The sequence below is a fragment of the Geotrypetes seraphini genome, chromosome 1 (assembly GCF_902459505.1).
Source record: "Geotrypetes seraphini chromosome 1, aGeoSer1.1, whole genome shotgun sequence".
In the NCBI taxonomy this organism is placed as follows: Eukaryota; Metazoa; Chordata; class Amphibia; order Gymnophiona; family Dermophiidae; genus Geotrypetes; species Geotrypetes seraphini.
In genome coordinates this window covers 87,337,984-87,356,379 of record NC_047084.1, presented here as the reverse complement: position 1 = coordinate 87,356,379, position 18,396 = coordinate 87,337,984, and the positions used below count along the sequence as shown (strand labels likewise).

Genomic DNA, 18,396 nt, shown 5'->3' with positions numbered 1-18,396 from the left:
CCAAGCATTTTGTTCGTGAACCCCTTCTTAATCATTCCAAGCATTCTGTTCTCCCTTGTCACCGCTGCCTCGCAATGTGTGGATGGATTCATTGACTTGTTGACCAATACTCACAAGTCTCTTTTCTGGGGGGGTCTCTCCGAGTACTGCACCAGACATCCTTTATTCGTGTACAAGATTTTTGTTACTGACATGCATCACCGTGCACTTATCCACGTTAAACTTCATTTGCCATGTCGCAGCCCATTTCTCGAGCGTATTTATGTCCTGTTGCAGGTCTTCGCAATCCTCCTGTGTCTTCAATACTCTGAATAACTTCATATCGTCTGCACATTTAATCATCTTGCTCGTTGTTCCAATTTCCAGGTTGTTTATAAATATGTTGAAGAGCACAGGCCCAAGCACTGAACCCTGCGGCATTCCACGGTGATGCTTTTCCAGTCCAAGTATTGTCCATTTACCCCCCCTCTCTGTTTTCTATCCGCCAACCAGTTTTTGATCCACGTGAGTATTTCACCCTCACAGAAACATAGAACATGACGGCAGAAAAGGGCCATGGCCCATCTAGTCTGCCCACACTAATGGCCCACCCCCTAACTACCTCCATGAAGAGATCCCACATGCCAATCCCATCTTTTCTTAAAATCTGGCATGCTGCTGGCAATTACCTGTTGTGGAAGATTATTTCAGCAATCAACCACCCTTTCGGTGAAGAAATATTTTCTGGTGTCGCCATGAAATTTCCCACCCCTGATTTTCAACGGATGCCCTCTTATAGCCATGGGTCCTTTAAGGAAAAAGAGATCCTCTTCCACCTCGATACGGCCTGTGACATATTTGAACGTTTCGATCATGTCTCCCCTCTCTCTGCATTCCTCGAGTGAGTACAGCTGCAACTTACCCAGTCGTTCCTCATATGTGAGATCCTTGAGACCTGAGACCATCCTGGTGGCCATTTGTTGAACCGACTCAACTCTCCGCACATCTTTTTGATAATGCGGCCTCCAGAATTGTACACAGTATTCCAGATGGGGTCTCACCATGGATCTGTACAACAGCATTATGACTTCGGGCGTACGGCTGACAAAACTTCTACGGATACAACCCATGATTTGTCTAGCCCTAGATGAAGCTTTCTCCACTTGATTGGCAGTCTTCATGTCTTCGCTAATGATCACCCCCAAGTCACGTTCTTCTACAGTCCTTGCTAGGATCTCACCAGTTAGGGTGTAAGTCCTGCTTGGATTTTTGCCGTCAAGGTGCATGACCTTGCATTTTTTGGCATTGAAACTTAGTTGCCAAGTCTTTGACCAATTCTCCAGCAGGAGTAGGTCCTGCATCATACTGTCGGGCATTGAGCTTTTGTCGGGCACTGTACTTTCATCTGTTGTGCGGTTGCCTACTATGTTGCATAGTTTGGCGTCATCGGCGAATAATGTAATTTTACCTCAAAGCCCCTCAGCCAAGTCTCTTACGAAGATGTTAAATAGGATCGGGCCCAAGACCTCAATCACATGGCTCGCAATTTTATTGGTGAGGAAATAACATTAAAAAAAAGCGAAAGATTAGAGAAACTGGGCCTCTTCTCCCTCAAACAGAGGAGATTGAGAGGGGAATGATCGAAACATTCAAGGTACTGAAGGGAATAGACAGTAGATAAGGACAGGTTGTTCACCCTCTCCAAGGTAGGGAGAACGAGAGGGCACTCTCTAAAGTTGAAAGGGGATAGATTCCGTATAAACGTAAGGAAGTTCTTCTTCACTCGGAGAGTAGTAGAAAACTGGAACGCTCTTCCGGAGTCTGTCATAGGGGAAAACACCCTCCAGGGATTCAAGAATGTACGCAGGTAGGGCTAGTCTCAGTTAGGGCACTGGTCTTTGATCAGAGGGCCGCCGTGTGAGCGGACTGCTGGGCACGATGGACCACTGGTCTGACCGAGCAGCGGCAATTCTTATGTTCTTATTACTCTCAGTCAAACTATACAATGAGTAGTTGAACAATTCTATCACCAGTATCCATGCATAAAAGGCTTCACCAACTTTGTTATTTTATAGCCCGCCCCACTCAAGAAATGGGATGTCCAAATCCCAGCAGTATAAAAAAGGGAAATTAAATTTAACTATCATTGAGAATCCAAGGAATGTGCTTTCAAATTTATAACCAGTCAGCTCTTCACTTCCTTTATGTTTGCAATTATTTTTCTATGTAAAAGATTATTTCTATTTTGCTGTGTAATTTTAATTCAAGAAAATAGTGCCCCTCATTCTAGATTAAGCGCATTTAAAAACTAATTCAAGCAGAACCTAATGCTATTCATCTACCACCCCATTTATCCCCCTGTAATATCCCTATGCCAATTTCTTCCACGACTGCTTTGTTACACATTACAAAATTTATTTGGTTAATCAATTTTTTTACTCAGCAATGCAGCCCTGTATTTACTAATTTGTAGAACTCCTTAACTTTAGTGGGTGAGTTTTCCTTTGAAGGTTCTCTATTGCCCAGCTGGTAGTCATGGATTTAAAGTTGTAACTGTCTTAGCAGCTACCTTCAATATTTTAAATTTTCAGTTAAAAAGGAGGCTAGATGTAGCAGCCACAGAAGTGTCAAACTAATTCATGTCTCCAACATGCATAATGCTCTCCGATCAAACCCTTTAATAAGGCAAAGTGAGCAGATACGGCCTGATTCTCAAAAGCACGTGTCTCAATGGCACTTACTAGTAGAAATCCTACTGCCGTTGGGTAGCCAACTGTGATGCACATTTTTTTAAAAAACCTCCCCGAAGCAGGACGCCCACATTGTAGGCCTCCAGAGCGTGTCTACGGAGATGTGTGGCGATACTTAAGCACACCCAAGGCAGGGTACGGGTGTGGCTTCTTCCAGAAGTGGAATTGGGCGGATTTAAACGTCGGTACACATTTCGGTAGACAGGAGACAGACGCCTGAAATGTAGGCCTGCAAAATGCTGGCCTACATTTCAGGCGTCTGTCTGGGCGTGTAGACACGATTCTGCATAGGACGCTGGTGCTTGATTGACACGCAATCGGCGGCTGCTTCTTAGTCAGCTACCTGCAGCATGTGGGTGCGCCTTGGGAGCATGCATGTTTGTGAGGGGGATGGAGCACAGTTGCTGTTGCTTCTGCTTAGCTTCAACGCTGCCTGTTGCTGGGCTGTATAAAGAGGCGTAACCAGTAGAAGAATGAAGGTGTTGGTGCCCCTGTACAGGTCATTGGCGAGGCCCCACTTGGAGTATTGTGCTCAGTTTTGGAGACCGTATCTGGCGAAGGACACAAAAAGGCTTGAAGCGGTCCAGAGGAGGGCGACGAAAATGATAGGAGGTTTGCACCAAAAGACGTATGAGGAGAGACTGGAAGCCCTGAATATGTATACCCTAGAGCAGGGCTCTCAAAGTCCCTCCTTGAGGGCCGCAATCCAGTTGGGTTTTCAGGATTTCCCCAATGAATATGCATTGAAAGCAGTGCATGCACATAGATCTCATGCATATTCATTGGGGAAATCCTGAAAACCCGACTGGATTGCGGCCCTCGAGGAGGGACTTTGAGACCCCTGCCCTAGAGGAAAGGAGGGACAGGGAAGATATGATTCAGATGTTCAAGAAATTGAAAGGTATTAACTTAGAACAAAATCTTTTCCACAGAAAGGAAAATGGTAAAACCAGAAGACATAATTTGAGGTTAAGGGGTGGTAGATTCAAGTAATGTTAGGAAATTCTTCTTTACGGAGAAGGTGGTGGATGCCTGGAATGCGCTCCTGAGAGAGGTGGTGGAGGTGAAGACGATGATGAAGTTCAAAAAAGCGTGGGATGAACATAGAGGATCTAGAATCAGAAAATAGTAAATATTGAAGAACTAAGGCCAGTATTGGGCAGACTTGCATGGCCTGTGTCTGTATATGGCTGTTTGGTGGAGGATGGTCTGAGGAGGGCTTCAATGGATGGGATGGTGTAGATGGGCTGGAGTGAGCTTTCACAGAGACTTCAAGTAGTTGGAACCTAAAAACAGTACTGGGCTGAGCTTTGGATTCTTGCCCAGAAATAGCTAAGAACCCCCCCCTCCCCATATAGAATCAGGCCCACAATGCCTGCCTTTTCCTGAAAGTAAAATTTATATTAGGGGAGGGACTAGATTTGAGATTCTGGAACAGTCAAACCTCGGTTTGCGAGTGTTTTGCAGGATGAGCAAAACACTCGAGCAAACTTTAACTCGCAAAATGAGTGTTGACTTGATAAGCGAACACGAACCACCCCCAAATGTTTACCTCCAGCGACATCACCAACTCATGCTGGCACCACCGCCTTGCCCATGGCTGCATCCAGCTCTGCCGGAAACAGAAGTGCAATCAAAAGGGGGTGGAGCTTGGATGATGGCATGGATGCAGTGGCGGACTGGGCTCTCAACGAGGCCTACTCAAGAAGGACAAGTACTTGCTGGCTGGCACCGACGGAGGCCCCAGGGTCAGCATGGGAATCAGGGTAGGTCTCTCAGGGGTGAGCCAGTGCCTGGAGAGTTCCGTCTGGTGGGGGGAATGGCATCCGGGGGCAGCTACGCATATGAACGGCAGGGTCAACGGTGCCTATCCGGGCTTGGTGGTGGTTGCGGTTTGACTACAGCCAGCACCCTGGAGCTGGGGCACACCATCACCACCCGCAGCGACATGAGCGCCCTGCAGTACAGCCTCCTCTCCGGTTCCCAGAGCTACGTGAGAGGCAGTGAACAACGGCAGAGTCCTTCCCGAGAGAACTGGAGGAGCCGCGTGGATAGGTCCGTGGCAGCGGTGGAGGCGTCGCTAATGGTAATTAAGTTTTTGGGCTGTGGAACGAATTATCCGAGTTTCCATTAATTCTTATGGGGAAAGTTGCTTTGATATACGAGCATGCTTCTGGAACGAATTATGCTCGTAAACCAAGGTACCACTGTATTTCCTTCTCATCTTACCCATGTCCTGACCTTCTTTTGTATATTGGGCATGGCCCCATAACAAGATCTTGCAACTCTGCCCAGTCAGAGTAGTACAAAACTCAGACTGAACCCTCCAAGTACAGTCAAAATACCTACTCTAACTGAACCTACACCACTCCATTAGCCATCGGACTTGCTGGCAATATATGAGACATTAAAATACATAAATAAACCTGGCCCACTTAAACCCCACATCTTAACTCGGTTACCCTTCGTTTCAGATGGATTTCTTGAACTGATTTAGATTTGATGACTCATCTTTCAGTGAGCTACATACAGTAATCTGCATCTAAAATTTCCATCACTGTCAATGTCAACTTACAAGAAATAGGGCTTTCCTTTATACTTTACCTTCCTTATGGATTCCCTTCTTTTCTTTTTTAAGACTTGAAACTTCTCATCAAAAATTTGGAGCCCAGCGACTTATTTCTTAAAATTCCCTTGCATATCCAAGACAAAGATTACGTTTTCTGGGACCCATTACAGTTAGAATCATTTCTTCAGGGTAGCAGAACCTAGCTGATTTGTAAATTTGTTTTCCAGATGATGGGGTCATAGTATAAATACCACTTTGTGAAATTGGGGGGAATAGGGGTTTATTATTTCTCTCCCTTCTTGATTTTCTTTTTTGATTGGTGTCTTTAATTTTGCCTAACTACACTTCCCCCTCCGTATTTGCGGTTTCGTTGTCCACATTTTCAGTTATTCGCGTTTTTTTGTGCAAAGACTCCACCCCCAAATTTACATCACAGGAAGTCGCTGCTCCCAGCGATGCACAGAAAAAAATCGATCCTCCCAGCGATGCACTGAGAGAATCGATCCTCTCAGCGTTGTACAGAGAAAATCGCGGCACTTTTTTCACAGGAACAGGTAAGGTTATTCACGGCTTTGTGGGTTTATGGGGGCTTTTTACAGAAAAACCGCGTATAACATACGTAAAGTTATTCGCGGCCATGCTGATCCCCCATCTCCGTGAATACGGAAGGGGAAGTGTAAATGAAAGCTTCTTCCCAATTTGGTGGGCTAGATGGATTTTCCATGTTTTCAACATTGCATTGTAAATTTTCCTTTTACTTTGCTGTAATGATCCATGTCTTCAATTAAAAAAAAAATAAAAATTTAGAGCCCTTCTCAAAACTTAATTGGCAAGGCTTTTAGGTTTAAACAATTTTATTGGTGAGGAAATAGCATAAAAAAAAACAAGACATTACTCTCAGTCAGACTATACAATGAGTAGTTGAACAATGCTATCACCAGTATTAAAGATGATCAATGCATAAAAGGCTTCACCAATTTTGTTATTTTACAGCCCCTCCCCCTCCAACTTGATCAGCTACTTTATTTATAATCTTTTTGATAAATGAGAAAACCAATAATCATTGTAATAGACAATTCTGAATCTCAAGAAACCAAAAATTGATGGATCAGCAACTCCTGGGATCATCAAACTTGCAAGTCTCTCTGGGTCCGATACTCAGACTGCAGGGGGCAACATGGCTACCTCCCGCAGTTGTGGCAAACCTAATTGGACATCAGGATGTCCAACCCTATGACGTTTTAACTTTATTCACCATTTTTGACCACAAGAACTTCCAAGTTCAAAACGTCCAAAGCAGCACCATTTAGATGTGGGAAGAGCCAGCATTATAATGGACTGGCCACACAGACATGCCAAAAGAGCAGTGGGGCACCTTAGAGGGCACTGCTGTGAAATTCACACAAAGGGTGCCAGATGTACATTTCACCATAACCCCCTTATAATGTATGGTGAGTCTTCAAAAACTTCCCCCCAAACCTACCATACCCACCTGTAGTAGTAGTATAGACTTCACACTTTCCACCCTACATGTATTTTTTGGGGTGGCTTATGGGACTGGGTCCTCCTCTAGTCCACCCACCAGTTACTTAAGACACCTATGTGCAGCCCTACTAGGTTTTCTCATACCAGGTGCTGCTGTTGCAGAGACAGGTATATGCTGTTTCATTCAGATCTTTGTGTGCTGGGAAGGGGTCAGTGACCACTGGTAGAGTGTGGAGGGATCATGATTTAAAACTCCATCTGATCAGTTTGGGTAAATTTTTGGCACTTAATCACTTTTAAAACAGGTCTGGTTCTGGATCTCTAAATTCCATCCAAGACGTCTTGAGAAAGGTTCAATTATCACCACAAGACGTCCAAGTCTAAACCCACCCAAACCCCACCCATAATACATCTCTTACATGCCCCTTTAAGATCTAGATGTCCCGGAAGGCACTTCAAAAATCAACATTTGGACATTGAAAAACGTCCAAGTGCTGATTTATGCTGTTTTTTGGGATGCTTTAGTGTTTTGAAAATGCCCCTAATAGCGTAATTAGAAAAGGTACAAAGAAGTGTGATGAAAATGATGATCTTAAGGTGGCCAAACAAGTTGAAAACGTGATGGCAAAAGCTAGAAGGATGCTAGGGTGCACAGGGAGAGGTACGTTCAGTAGGAAAAAGGAGGTATTGATGCCCCTGTATAAGACTCTGGTGAGACCTCATTTAGAATATTGTGTACAATTCTGGAGACCGCACCTTCAAAAAGAAGAACCAAGGCGAGGTCCTTTAAGGGAGATGACACGTATATAAATCCAAGATTTAGATTAGATATAAAAAGGATGGAACTGGTCCAGAGGAAGGCTACTAAAATGGTGCATGGTCTTCATCTTAAGGTGTATGGGGACAGACTTAAAGATCTCAATATGTATACTTTAGAGAGGAAAGGCAGGAGATGGGAGATATGATAGAGATGTTTAAATACCTATGAGGCATAAATGCACATGAAGAGAGTCTCTTTCATGTAAAAGGAAGCTCTGGAATGAGAGGGCATAGAAGCTAAGAGGAGATAGGCTATGGAGTAATCGAAGGAAATACTTTTTGTAAAGAAAGGGTAGTAGATGCGTGGAACAGTCTCCCGAAGAGGTGGTGAAGACAGAGACTGTGTCTGAATTCAAGAAAGCCTGGGATAGGCACGTGGGATCTCTCAGAGAGAGAAAGAGATAATGGTTGCTGCGGATGGGCAGACTGGATGGGCCATTTGGCCTTTATCTGCCATCATGTTTCTATATGGGTCTAGTTCATGCTCACATCGGACATCAGTACCTGACAAAGATACTGAACTGGGACATTGTAAAAGAGGACTCGGGTCTGAGGGTGTATGGGTTGAAAAAGGACCTAAAGACGCATTGCAGGGATCGAGGGCACAAATGGACCAGGTAAGCGGGACCAATACAGAACAACAGGAAACAGAGGGGCAAAGTCATTGTGAAAAAGAGCCCAGGACTGAGTGGGAATTAGGAGAGCAGGAGGCGCAGGGGAAACAGGCAGAGGACGTCACACACACACAACAGGAGGAGGACGAAGCTCAGGGGCTGGCAAACCATGAGGGAAACTGCAGGAATACCAAAGCACAAGGGAAACAAAGAGAGAGGACAAAAAACTGGGTCTTAAACTGCCTATACACAAATGCTAGGAGCCTGAGGGCCAAAATGGGAGAACTGGAAATCACAGCCAGCAATAAGGACCTAGACATAATTGGAGTCATAGAAACGTGGTGGACCGAGGACAATCAATGGGATGTGGCCATACCAGGGTACAAACTATACAGGAGAGACAGGACACATAAAAAGGGTGGAGGAATAGCGCTGTACATAAAAGACTCCATACCATCAGCCAGGACGGAAACAACAGTACGGGCGGATGGCCTGGAATCACTATGGGTTAAGCTACAGGGAGGAGCAGGAGCAGACATTAAACTGGGTCTGTACTACCGCCCACCTGGACAACCGGAAGAAATCGACCAGGAGATGGAGGCTGAACTGAAACAGGTATGCAGAAGCGGAAATGTGGTGGTGATGGGGGACTTCAACCATCCTGGGATAGACTGGAGTATTGGGCACTCAAACTGCGCAAGAGAGACAAAATTCATAGAAGTCACGAGGGACTGTTTCATGGAGCAGCTGGTCACGGAACCAACACGGGGCGATGCCACTCTTGACCTAATCTTTAACGGACTAGGGGGGCCAGCAAAGGAGGTGGCGGTATTACCCCCACTAGGTAACAGCGATCACAACATGATCCAGTGCAAGCTTGAAATTGGATCATCAAAGGGGAAAAGAACCACAACGACGGCACTCAACTTCAAAAAAGGAAATTATGATGCCATGAGAAAAATGGTGGGAAAGAAGCTCAAAGGCAACATAGGGAAGACGGAATCCGTAGAAAAAGCCTGGACCTTACTCAAGGAGACTGTGCACGAAGCACAAAGCATATGCATCCCCAAGTTCAGAAAAGGGTGCAAAAAAAATAGAACAAAAAACCCAGTGTGGATAACAAGTGCAGTGAAGAAGGCGATAAGCGACAAGAAAGCATCGTTCAGAAAATGGAAAAAAGATCAAACAGAGGAGAACCAAAAAAGGCACAAAGAACACCAGAAAGAGTGTCACCGAGTGATTAGAAAAGCAAAAAGAGAATACGAAGAGAGACTGGCAAAGGAAGCAACAAACTTCAAGTCGTTCTTCAGATACGTGAAGGGGAAGCAACCGGCGAGAGAAGAAGTGGGACCATTGGACGATGGAGACCGAAAGGGAGTTGTAAAAGAAGAGAAAGAGATAGCTGACAGGTTAAATGAGTTCTTCACGTCAGTCTTCACGATGGAGAATATAACCAACATTCCAGAACCCGAGGAGATCGTAATAGGAGACCAAGAGGATAAGCTGGTCAATTTAGAGGTAAGCCAAGAGGATGTACTCAAGCAGATTGACAGACTAAAGAGCGACAAATCGCCGGGTCCGGATGGCATTCACCCAAGGGTACTCAAGGAACTAAAAGACGTAATAGCGGAGCCACTTCGACAGATATGCAACCTATCCTTAAAAACCGGAGAGATCCCGGAGGATTGGAAAATAGCAAATGTCACGCCCATCTTCAAAAAGGGCGCAAAGGGGGGACCCGGGAAACTACAGGCCGGTGAGCCTGACCTCAGTCCCGGGAAAGATGATGGAGGCACTGATTAAAGACGGCATCTGTGAGCACATCGAAAAAAATGGGCAGCTAAAACCAAGTCAACATGGCTTCTGTAAGGGTAGGTCATGCCTCACAAACTTATTGTACTTCTTTGAGGGCGTGAACAGCCAGGTGGATAAAGGGGAATCTATAGACATCATTTACCTTGACTTCCAAAAAGCCTTCGACAAGGTGCCACACGAGAGACTGCTTAAAAAGATATGGAACCACGGGGTACAAGGGGAGGTCCACCGATGGATCAAAAACTGGCTGTCAAACAGGAAGCAGAGGGTTGGCGTAAAGGGCCACTACTCAGACTGGAAAGGGGTCACGAGCGGAGTTCCGCAGGGGTCGGTGCTGGGACCGCTCTTGTTCAATATCTACATAAATGACCTAGAGGCGGGAACTAAGTGTGAAGTCATTAAATTTGCAGATGACACCAAACTATACAGCAGGGCTCAAACCAAGGAAGACTGCGAGGATCTCCAAAAGGATCTAACGCAGCTGGAAAAGTGGGCCAAAAAATGGCAGATGAGCTTCAACGTGGGGAAATGCAAGGTCATGCACGTGGGGAAAAAGAACCCGATGTTCACATACAAAATGGGGGGAACACCACTAGGGGTTAGTAACCTGGAGAGAGACCTGGGAGTGATGGTAGACGCAACACTGAAGGCATCGGCGCAATGCGCCACAGCCTCTAGGAAAGCAAACAGAATGCTGGGTATCATTAAGAAGGGTATTACAACCAGGACGAAGGAAGTTATCATGCCGCTGTATCGTGCAATGGTACGGCCGCATCTGGAGTACTGTGTCCAGTACTGGTCGCCGTACCTCAAGAAAGACATGGCGGTACTTGAGGGAGTACAAAGAAGAGCAACCAAACTGATAAGGGGAATGGAAAATCTCCCATATACCGACAGATTGAAGCAGTTGGGACTTTTCTCCCTGGAGAAGCGAAGACTTAGAGGAGACATGATAGAAACCTTCAAGATCCTGAAGGGCATAGAAAAAGTAGACAGGGACAGATTTTTCAAATTAAGGGGCACCACAAGCACAAGGGGGCATTGGGGGAAATTGAAAGGGGACAGGTTTAGAACAAACGCTAGGAAGTACTTTTTCACTCAGAGGGTGGTAGATACATGGAACGCGCTTCCAGAGGCTGTTGTAGACAAGAAAACACTAAATGGTTTCAAAGAAGGTTTGGATAGATTCCTAGAAGAAAAAGGGATTGGGGGGTATAGATAGGTATAGACCATTGCTCAGTCAATGGGACTGATGGGCCGCCGCGGGAGCGGACCGCTGAGCAGGATGGACCTATGGTCTGCCTCAGCGGAGGCAACTTCTTATGTTCTTATGTTCTCTCTCTTGGTTGTTAAGAGTTTGACCCCTCTAAAAACTGCTACTACAAGAAATACCACACTTACCGGTTCGTTTCACAGACTCCATGGTAGGCTTCGATCGCATCATCCTGATCAACATGTTTGTCACTGTTTGGCCAGCTTGCGATGGTTTCCTAGACAAAACAAAAAGGTATAAAATCTTATTCTAAAGTTCAGTTTTGAAAAATGCTAACTCAAATATAAACGACCATTTTTACTGTGGAGGAGGAAGGGGAAATCGCTCCTGCCCTAGCACGCTGCTAGACCACTAGGAAATCACAACAGACCTGGGGGGCATTACTCTCACTTGGGGAGGGAGGGAAGGGGCACTAGCTGACATTCCAGTAGGGGGTATGGATGGGAGTGTGAGCATAAGTGTTACTCTCCACTTGGGAGGGAGAAAGGGAAGAAGCACTAACTGACATTCCAGTAGGGGTTAAGGTGCAGGCAAGGGGTTCCGGCACGCATCGACTGTGACAGCAAAAGTCTGGCGGTTCGGGGGTAGGGGCTTGTAGTGGCACTAGAAGGGGAAGACTGAAATATAAACAACCCCAATTTTAGGTCATTTTTTTGGACCCAAAATCTGTTTATATTTGAGTATATACGGTAGATTTTGGACAGCAATTTTCAAATCCATTTATGCAGCTAGAAACCAATTTATTCATATAAATTGGCTATATGAAAATTTCTTTACCTTGATAAGACTAAAAGTATAAGTGTCCTTCAATGTTTAATTATGGCTGTCCACTAGACCTTCACTGCTGTATATATGATAAAAGGGTGGGATATGACTGATATGTCCTCTCTCTTTTGTACAATTCTGGATGCCGCATCTCAAAAAAGATATAGTGGAATTAGAAAAGGCGAAGAGAAGGGCAACAAAAATGATAAAAGGGATGGGATGACTTCCCTATGAGGAAAGGCTAAAGCGGTTAGGGCTCTTCAGCCTGGAGAAGAGACAACTCAAGGCAGATATGATAGAGGTCTATAAAATACAGAGTGGAGTGGAATGATTAAATGTTAATCGCTTGTTTACTCTTTCTAAAAAAAAATTAGAACTAGGGGGCATGCGATGAAGCAACTAAAACAAATTGGAGAAAATATTTCTTCACTCAACATATAATTAAAATATGGAATTCATTGCTGGAGAATAAAGTAAAAACAGTTAGCTTAGCAGAATTTAAAAAAAAGTTTGGCTAATTTCCTAGAGACTTTTCCATTCTATGGGAAACCAACAAACTTTCTCGCCAAAATTCAAATTCATGACCAATGGACCTCCCTGTTCTCAATCAGGTCAGTGGACCCGCTATATATAAAGACAAACTGCAGACCTCACAGCATACCCTGAAGAAAGTCACAGCATGATGGCTAAAACGTTGGTTTCTACCTAACAAGACACAGCGAAATCCAGAAACCTAAAACAAACATCTTTTAAGGACACTTGTTTCAATGGCTGAACTCGTACAGAGGAAAGTACTCAAAGACGCAAATTGAAATTACACTGAGACAATAGAACACAACAAGGGATACAAGTGACATCCTTAAGAAAGCGAGTGGCCTAGTGGTTACAGCTTCAGCACCCCGAGGTTGTGGGTTCAAGCCCTGCGCTGCTCCTTGTGCAAGTCACTCACTCCTCCACTGCCCCAGGCACATTAGATAAACTGTGAGTCCACCGGGACAGAGAGGGACAAACGACTTAGGACCTGAATGTAAACCACTTAGACAATTAATAGGTGGTATATAGATAACAAAAATAAATAAATAAATTTGAGCTTTGGTGCTGGAGAAGGATTTTATACATACCACGGACCGCCAGAAGAAATAAATTGATTCTGGAAGAGATCAAACTGGCTATGCTACTCAAAGCCCAAATGATGGAAGTTACAACTGTCTTATTTTGGTCAAACAATCAGGAGAGAGATCACTGGAGGAGGAAATCATGTTCGGGAAGATCGAAGGAACAACCAAGGGGATGATGCTGGAGGACATTGCCGGACTAGCACAAAACCAATTTCGTTTTACAAGATCTGTAATTTAGCAAGTTGCTAGAACTCGAACATGGCACCTAACAGGACTACTCTGAGACCTGGACTCAAGTGCCAGGCCGCACCCTCCCCCATTCTTCCCCGCGCATGTACCATGTTCCTGCCGGCCTCTTGCTGCTGGGCTGCATTGACAATCTGTGTCCGCAGGATAAGCACTTCCTCCTTCCGCACTTCCAGCTCTTCGTTAGCGGACTTGAGTTGGTTCAGCAGCAAATTATAACCCTCCTCACCGTTCTCCGTGGCTTGGTCGCCAATGACCTTCCTCAGCTCATTCAGTTCATTTTTCAGTTTTTTGTTTTCCGATTCCAGCTCCTGCCTCTGTAAATACATCAGAATAAATTCAAGAAAGGTTGCAGAACTGCCATTATAGAATACTAACATACGTCTAGACCAGGGGTAGGTAACTCCGGTCCTCGAAGGCCGGAATCCAGACAGGTTTTCAGGATTTCCCCAATGAATATGCACGAGATCTATTTGCACTGCATATTCATTGGGGAAATCCTGAAAACCCAACTGAATTCCGGCCCTCGAGGACCACAGTTGCCCACCCCTGGTCTAGACTGACGCATCTAACTTTAAGTATGATGAACACCATCTCATAACCCAGGGTATACTTGAACATGCAACACCATCTCAAAAGCCAGTGTTAGTGCTCATGCCTAACTTTAGTGGTTAAGCATATAACTGCATGTTCAAGTATACCCTGGGTTATGAATGTCCGACTTATAGGTACAAACAGGGGTCTGGCTTCTTCCCTCCATGTCCTAATGTGTCCCTCTTTCTTTCTCCCTCTCTCTATTCTGTGTCACAAGTTTGTGCACCTCTGTTCTGGTCAGCTCCTTCCTCCTCCTTCCTTCCAACCAGTCACAAAGCCGCGGTCAGAAAGCTCTGATGTCAGAGGGAAGGTTTCCGGGTCAGCTACAGAGGGGGTGGGTAAACTCCATATGCAAATCATGCACTGAATGATGAACACTCAAACACTTGGGTGAAATATTATGCATTTTAAGAGGTTATCTAATGAAAGGGATTAAAGCTTGTGGGCTCAAATTAATGTGGGGATATGTCTTGAGCAGAGCTGAGTCAGAATAACAGAAGCAGATATCTACTCCCCACAAGTTCAAAAGAGAAAAGAAATGGTGGGAGGGTGAGAGAACCAGCTTGCTGAATTAAAGTCTAGAATCTATGAGTTTGCGCTGCATAGTATCATATCTGTACATTATATTCATTTGGGAGGTAGCTCCTTAACTGGAAAACTCTTATCACTGTACCAGCAGAGGTATACCACTAGGGATACTCTTGAAGAAATGGATTGGCAGCCCTTGGGAGCAGAGATCTCAGGACAGAAGACCAACAGTCCTTGGGAGTTAGGCTTACGGCAAACATCCTTTGGGAGCAGCTCGGGGCAGAAGAAAAGGATGGCAAAGCGGCCTTTGGGAGCAGCTCACGGCAGAGGAAAAGGGCCTGCGGAGGCACTATTGGTGCCTGAGGGCCGAGAAGAGCAGAGGCAGCCCTGTTACTGGTGGCTGCCGAGCCCTGTTGAGGGCTGGTAACTGGGACCCCAGCAGGGAGCTACCTCAGAGGCTCTTCTCAAAGGAGGGAAGGCTACCAGAGTGCAGATTAGCACTAGTAGCCCAACAGAGGTGCCAGGCCACCTAAATAGGGAATAGACTCCCTGGAGAATAGCGGCGGAAGTGTAGTGCTCATGAGAGGGGCCAGGGCCCTCAGAGTTAAGGGACAATCACCAGGAGGCTGCCAAAGGGGCAGGCCTTCCATGGATTGGATGAGAAATTGGGGACTGGGAGAGAGTGGATTGGAAAGGAGGGATCTAGGTACACAGCATGCCCACCTAGTGACTAAGCCAAGAAACATGGGAGGAACATACAACTACAGGACTGGCAGTCAGAACTGAGAGAGGCATAAAGGGTTTTGGAAATGCTGAATTTGAAATGAGAGTTAAAGGTTCAAGAGTCTATGGACCAAGGGTTTGAATATCTGAATAATATACACACAGTGTCGAACTAACTGCACATGTATTGGTTTAAGTGTGGAAGTATCAGATTTGTTGAAAACTATTTTTGACTATTTGTTTTATGATTAAGCCTATGTACCTAGTTCAAATAAATAAGTTTAATTTATTAGCTAACCTTGTTCACAGAAGCTTTTTTGGGATTTTTCCTGGAGGGAAGAAGAGGGTGAACCCACCCACTAATATTTATTTTCCTCAGGTGGAGGCACCGAGCTCTAATCGAGTGAGGGACCAACAGAGACTGCCTTTGGGGGACTCCAGCTCCAGACCCAGACACACCCTGATGTATGTATAGGGAGCCAATTGGTGGAAGCCTTTTACAAGGAACAATTAGCCCAACGAATCTAGGAAGGAATTGATCTGATGGCGTCTTCCTCATAGGGCAGAGTTAGGCAGTAGTATAAAAGCAGGAAGAGGTCAGACTCTCCTGAAGTGGTACTGGTGAGGCTCTGCTAAGGTAGGGTTACCAGAATTCCGGATCTCCCTGGATATGTCCTCCTTTTGAGGACATGTTTGGGGGTCCAGGTGGCTTTTCAAAACCTGACATTTTGTCATTGCGTGGCATTTGCGCACGAGCAGACTTCCTCCCTCCCCGACAAGAGCAGGCAGAGGGGGGAGGGGCTATGGTGGTACTGGAGGCGGGATTAGGGTGTTACAGGGCAGGGATGGGTGGAACTGGGCGGGTCTAGGAGTCCGGCTTTTCCGATTGCCAAATCTGCCAACCCTATGCTAAGGGGAAGAAAAATTCCATTGGAATATCTTACCTGCTGGCATTCAAACTTGGGAAAAGGTAAACTTAGGCTTCAGTAGGTTATTTCATTGTCCTTCTCTTTTACTTTTTTAGTTCAGTACTCTGTTTTTCCCGCAAAGTCAGTTTAGGCAATAGTGTAGTTTTTAGAGTCTCTCTTAGGGTTTTATATATAAAATGTTTTAGTCTAGATTAGTATTTTAGGTTGTATTTCAGAGCATAAGGTTAGATTAGGGCACAGAGAGCAGTTGAGGAAAGCTTTGGATGGAAAGTTTTGTAAAGGACAGAGAATTAATTGGTGCAACAGTTCAGTAAGCAGACTCAAAGATCAGCATGTCCTTTCCAGAGATATGATAACTGTAAACCAGGGACATAATTTTGCACTCAACTTAATTAGCCTCTTCTTCCTAGAAGGGTCATCAGTCAGTATATTCTGCCATGTGTAACTTGTACAAGCAAACACTAAGAGTAATTCCATAAAGGAATGCCTATTTTTAAATGCCTGCTATGCACTCCTTCTTGGAGCCTATTCTTTAAAAAAAAAAAAAAAAAAGCACCTACTGTTCTGTTTAGAATACTAGTGTAACCAGGTACATATTATAATAAGCATGAGCACTTATACTACCCATAAAACTGGTGTAAATGCTCACAAACAGATAATTGCACAAATTTTAGGATTCTATAGTTTACATGTGCAAGTGTGTGCTCCATCCACCTGAATGCCCACTTTCAAAATATGTATCATCAAAGACAGATACAGAATAGAGAATGACATGGGGACAAATTTTTCTCCGTCTCCGCAGGAACTCAATTTCCCCTTCCCCCATGGGTTTCATCGCTGTCCCTGTCCTACTCCTGTAAGCTCTGCCTTAACCTCAGAAGCCTCGAACACTTGTGATTTTAAAGTGTTTGAGGCTTGTGCAGATGAGGACAGAGCTTAGGCATTGGTGGAATGAGGCATTATGACATCACAATCTGAGCTCTAGAATGTTGCTACTTATGATTTTAAAGTGTTTGAGGCTTGTGCAGATGAGGACGGAGCTTAGGCATTGGTGGAATGAGACATTATGACATCACAATCTGAGCTCTAGAATGTTGCTGCTTATGATTTTAAAGTGTTTGAGGCTTGTGCAGATGAGGACGGAGCTTAGGCATTGGTGGAATGAGGCATTATGACATCACAATCTGAGCTCTAGAATGGTGCTACTTATGATTGTAAAGTGTTTGAGGCTTGTGCAGATGAGGACGGAGCTTAGGCATTGGTGGAATGAGGCATTATGACATCACAATCTGAGCTCTAGAATGGTGCTACTTATGATTGTAAAGTGTTTGAGGCTTGTGCAGATGAGTACGGAGCTTAGGCATTGGTGGAATGAGGCATTATGACATCACAATCTGAGCTCTAGAATGGTGCTACTTATGATTGTAAAGTGTTTGAGGCTTGTGCAGATGAGGACAGAGCTTGCAGGAATGGGGCAGGGACAGGAAAAGAACTCGTGGGGGGGTTGGGAAAATGAGTTCCCGCAGGGACGGGGAAAAATTTGGCCCCGTGTCATTCTCTAATATAGAATACCAGTCTAGGGCTCAGATTCTTTAAAGGGGTTTCCATGCTGGGGTCCATTTTAAATATACAAGAGCGTTTTATATATTAAAGCAGGTGGTTATAAAATCACATAGAAAAAAGAGAAAGGCAAAAGAAGTTGCAGCACAAAATTAGGTCCAAAAAAGAGAGCAGCACAATGCCAACCAGTGGCTGTAAAGTTGCTGTCAAGTCTGGAAAAATTGCTTAGCTCAGAACTGAAACTTCAGGCCTTCAAGAAACAATGAAAGGCCTTTCCTTGTTCAGGCTAAACTTTTAAATCTGTGGCACTTGCTGGAATATTAGTTTTCTCTTTTGTTTACTTTCCGTGTTCCATTTTTGTTGTACCCCCCACCTAGGAGATAGTGTGGGTTAGTTTATAACATTTTACTGAAGGAATCAAATAAGTATACAATAATATAATACAATAAGATGTTCTTTACAATTATATTCACAATACCAATTTTCATACATATTTCTATCATTCCTCCAAAATATATTTCCATATTACCCACCTCATACCTCTATACATTCCCCCCTTCCCCCTCCCCCCTTATTTATGCTCAAACATTTTATTAAAGGAATAGAGTAAAAATACACATAAATTATAC

At 44.6% G+C, this 18,396-nt stretch overlaps 1 protein-coding gene across 2 annotated transcripts in view; it reads right to left on the bottom strand.

Annotated features, from left to right (window-relative positions):
* Positions 1-18,396, bottom strand: part of MYO5B (myosin VB) — a 690,137-nt gene that overhangs the window by 45,803 nt on the left and 625,938 nt on the right. For both annotated transcript variants that reach the window (XM_033934618.1, XM_033934625.1), the window contains exons 28-29: positions 13,526-13,750; positions 11,433-11,521 (exon numbers count right to left, since the gene is read on the bottom strand). In XM_033934618.1, coding sequence (XP_033790509.1) covers positions 11,433-11,521; positions 13,526-13,750 — 314 coding nt within the window. The remainder of the gene's footprint in view (positions 1-11,432; positions 11,522-13,525; positions 13,751-18,396) is intronic.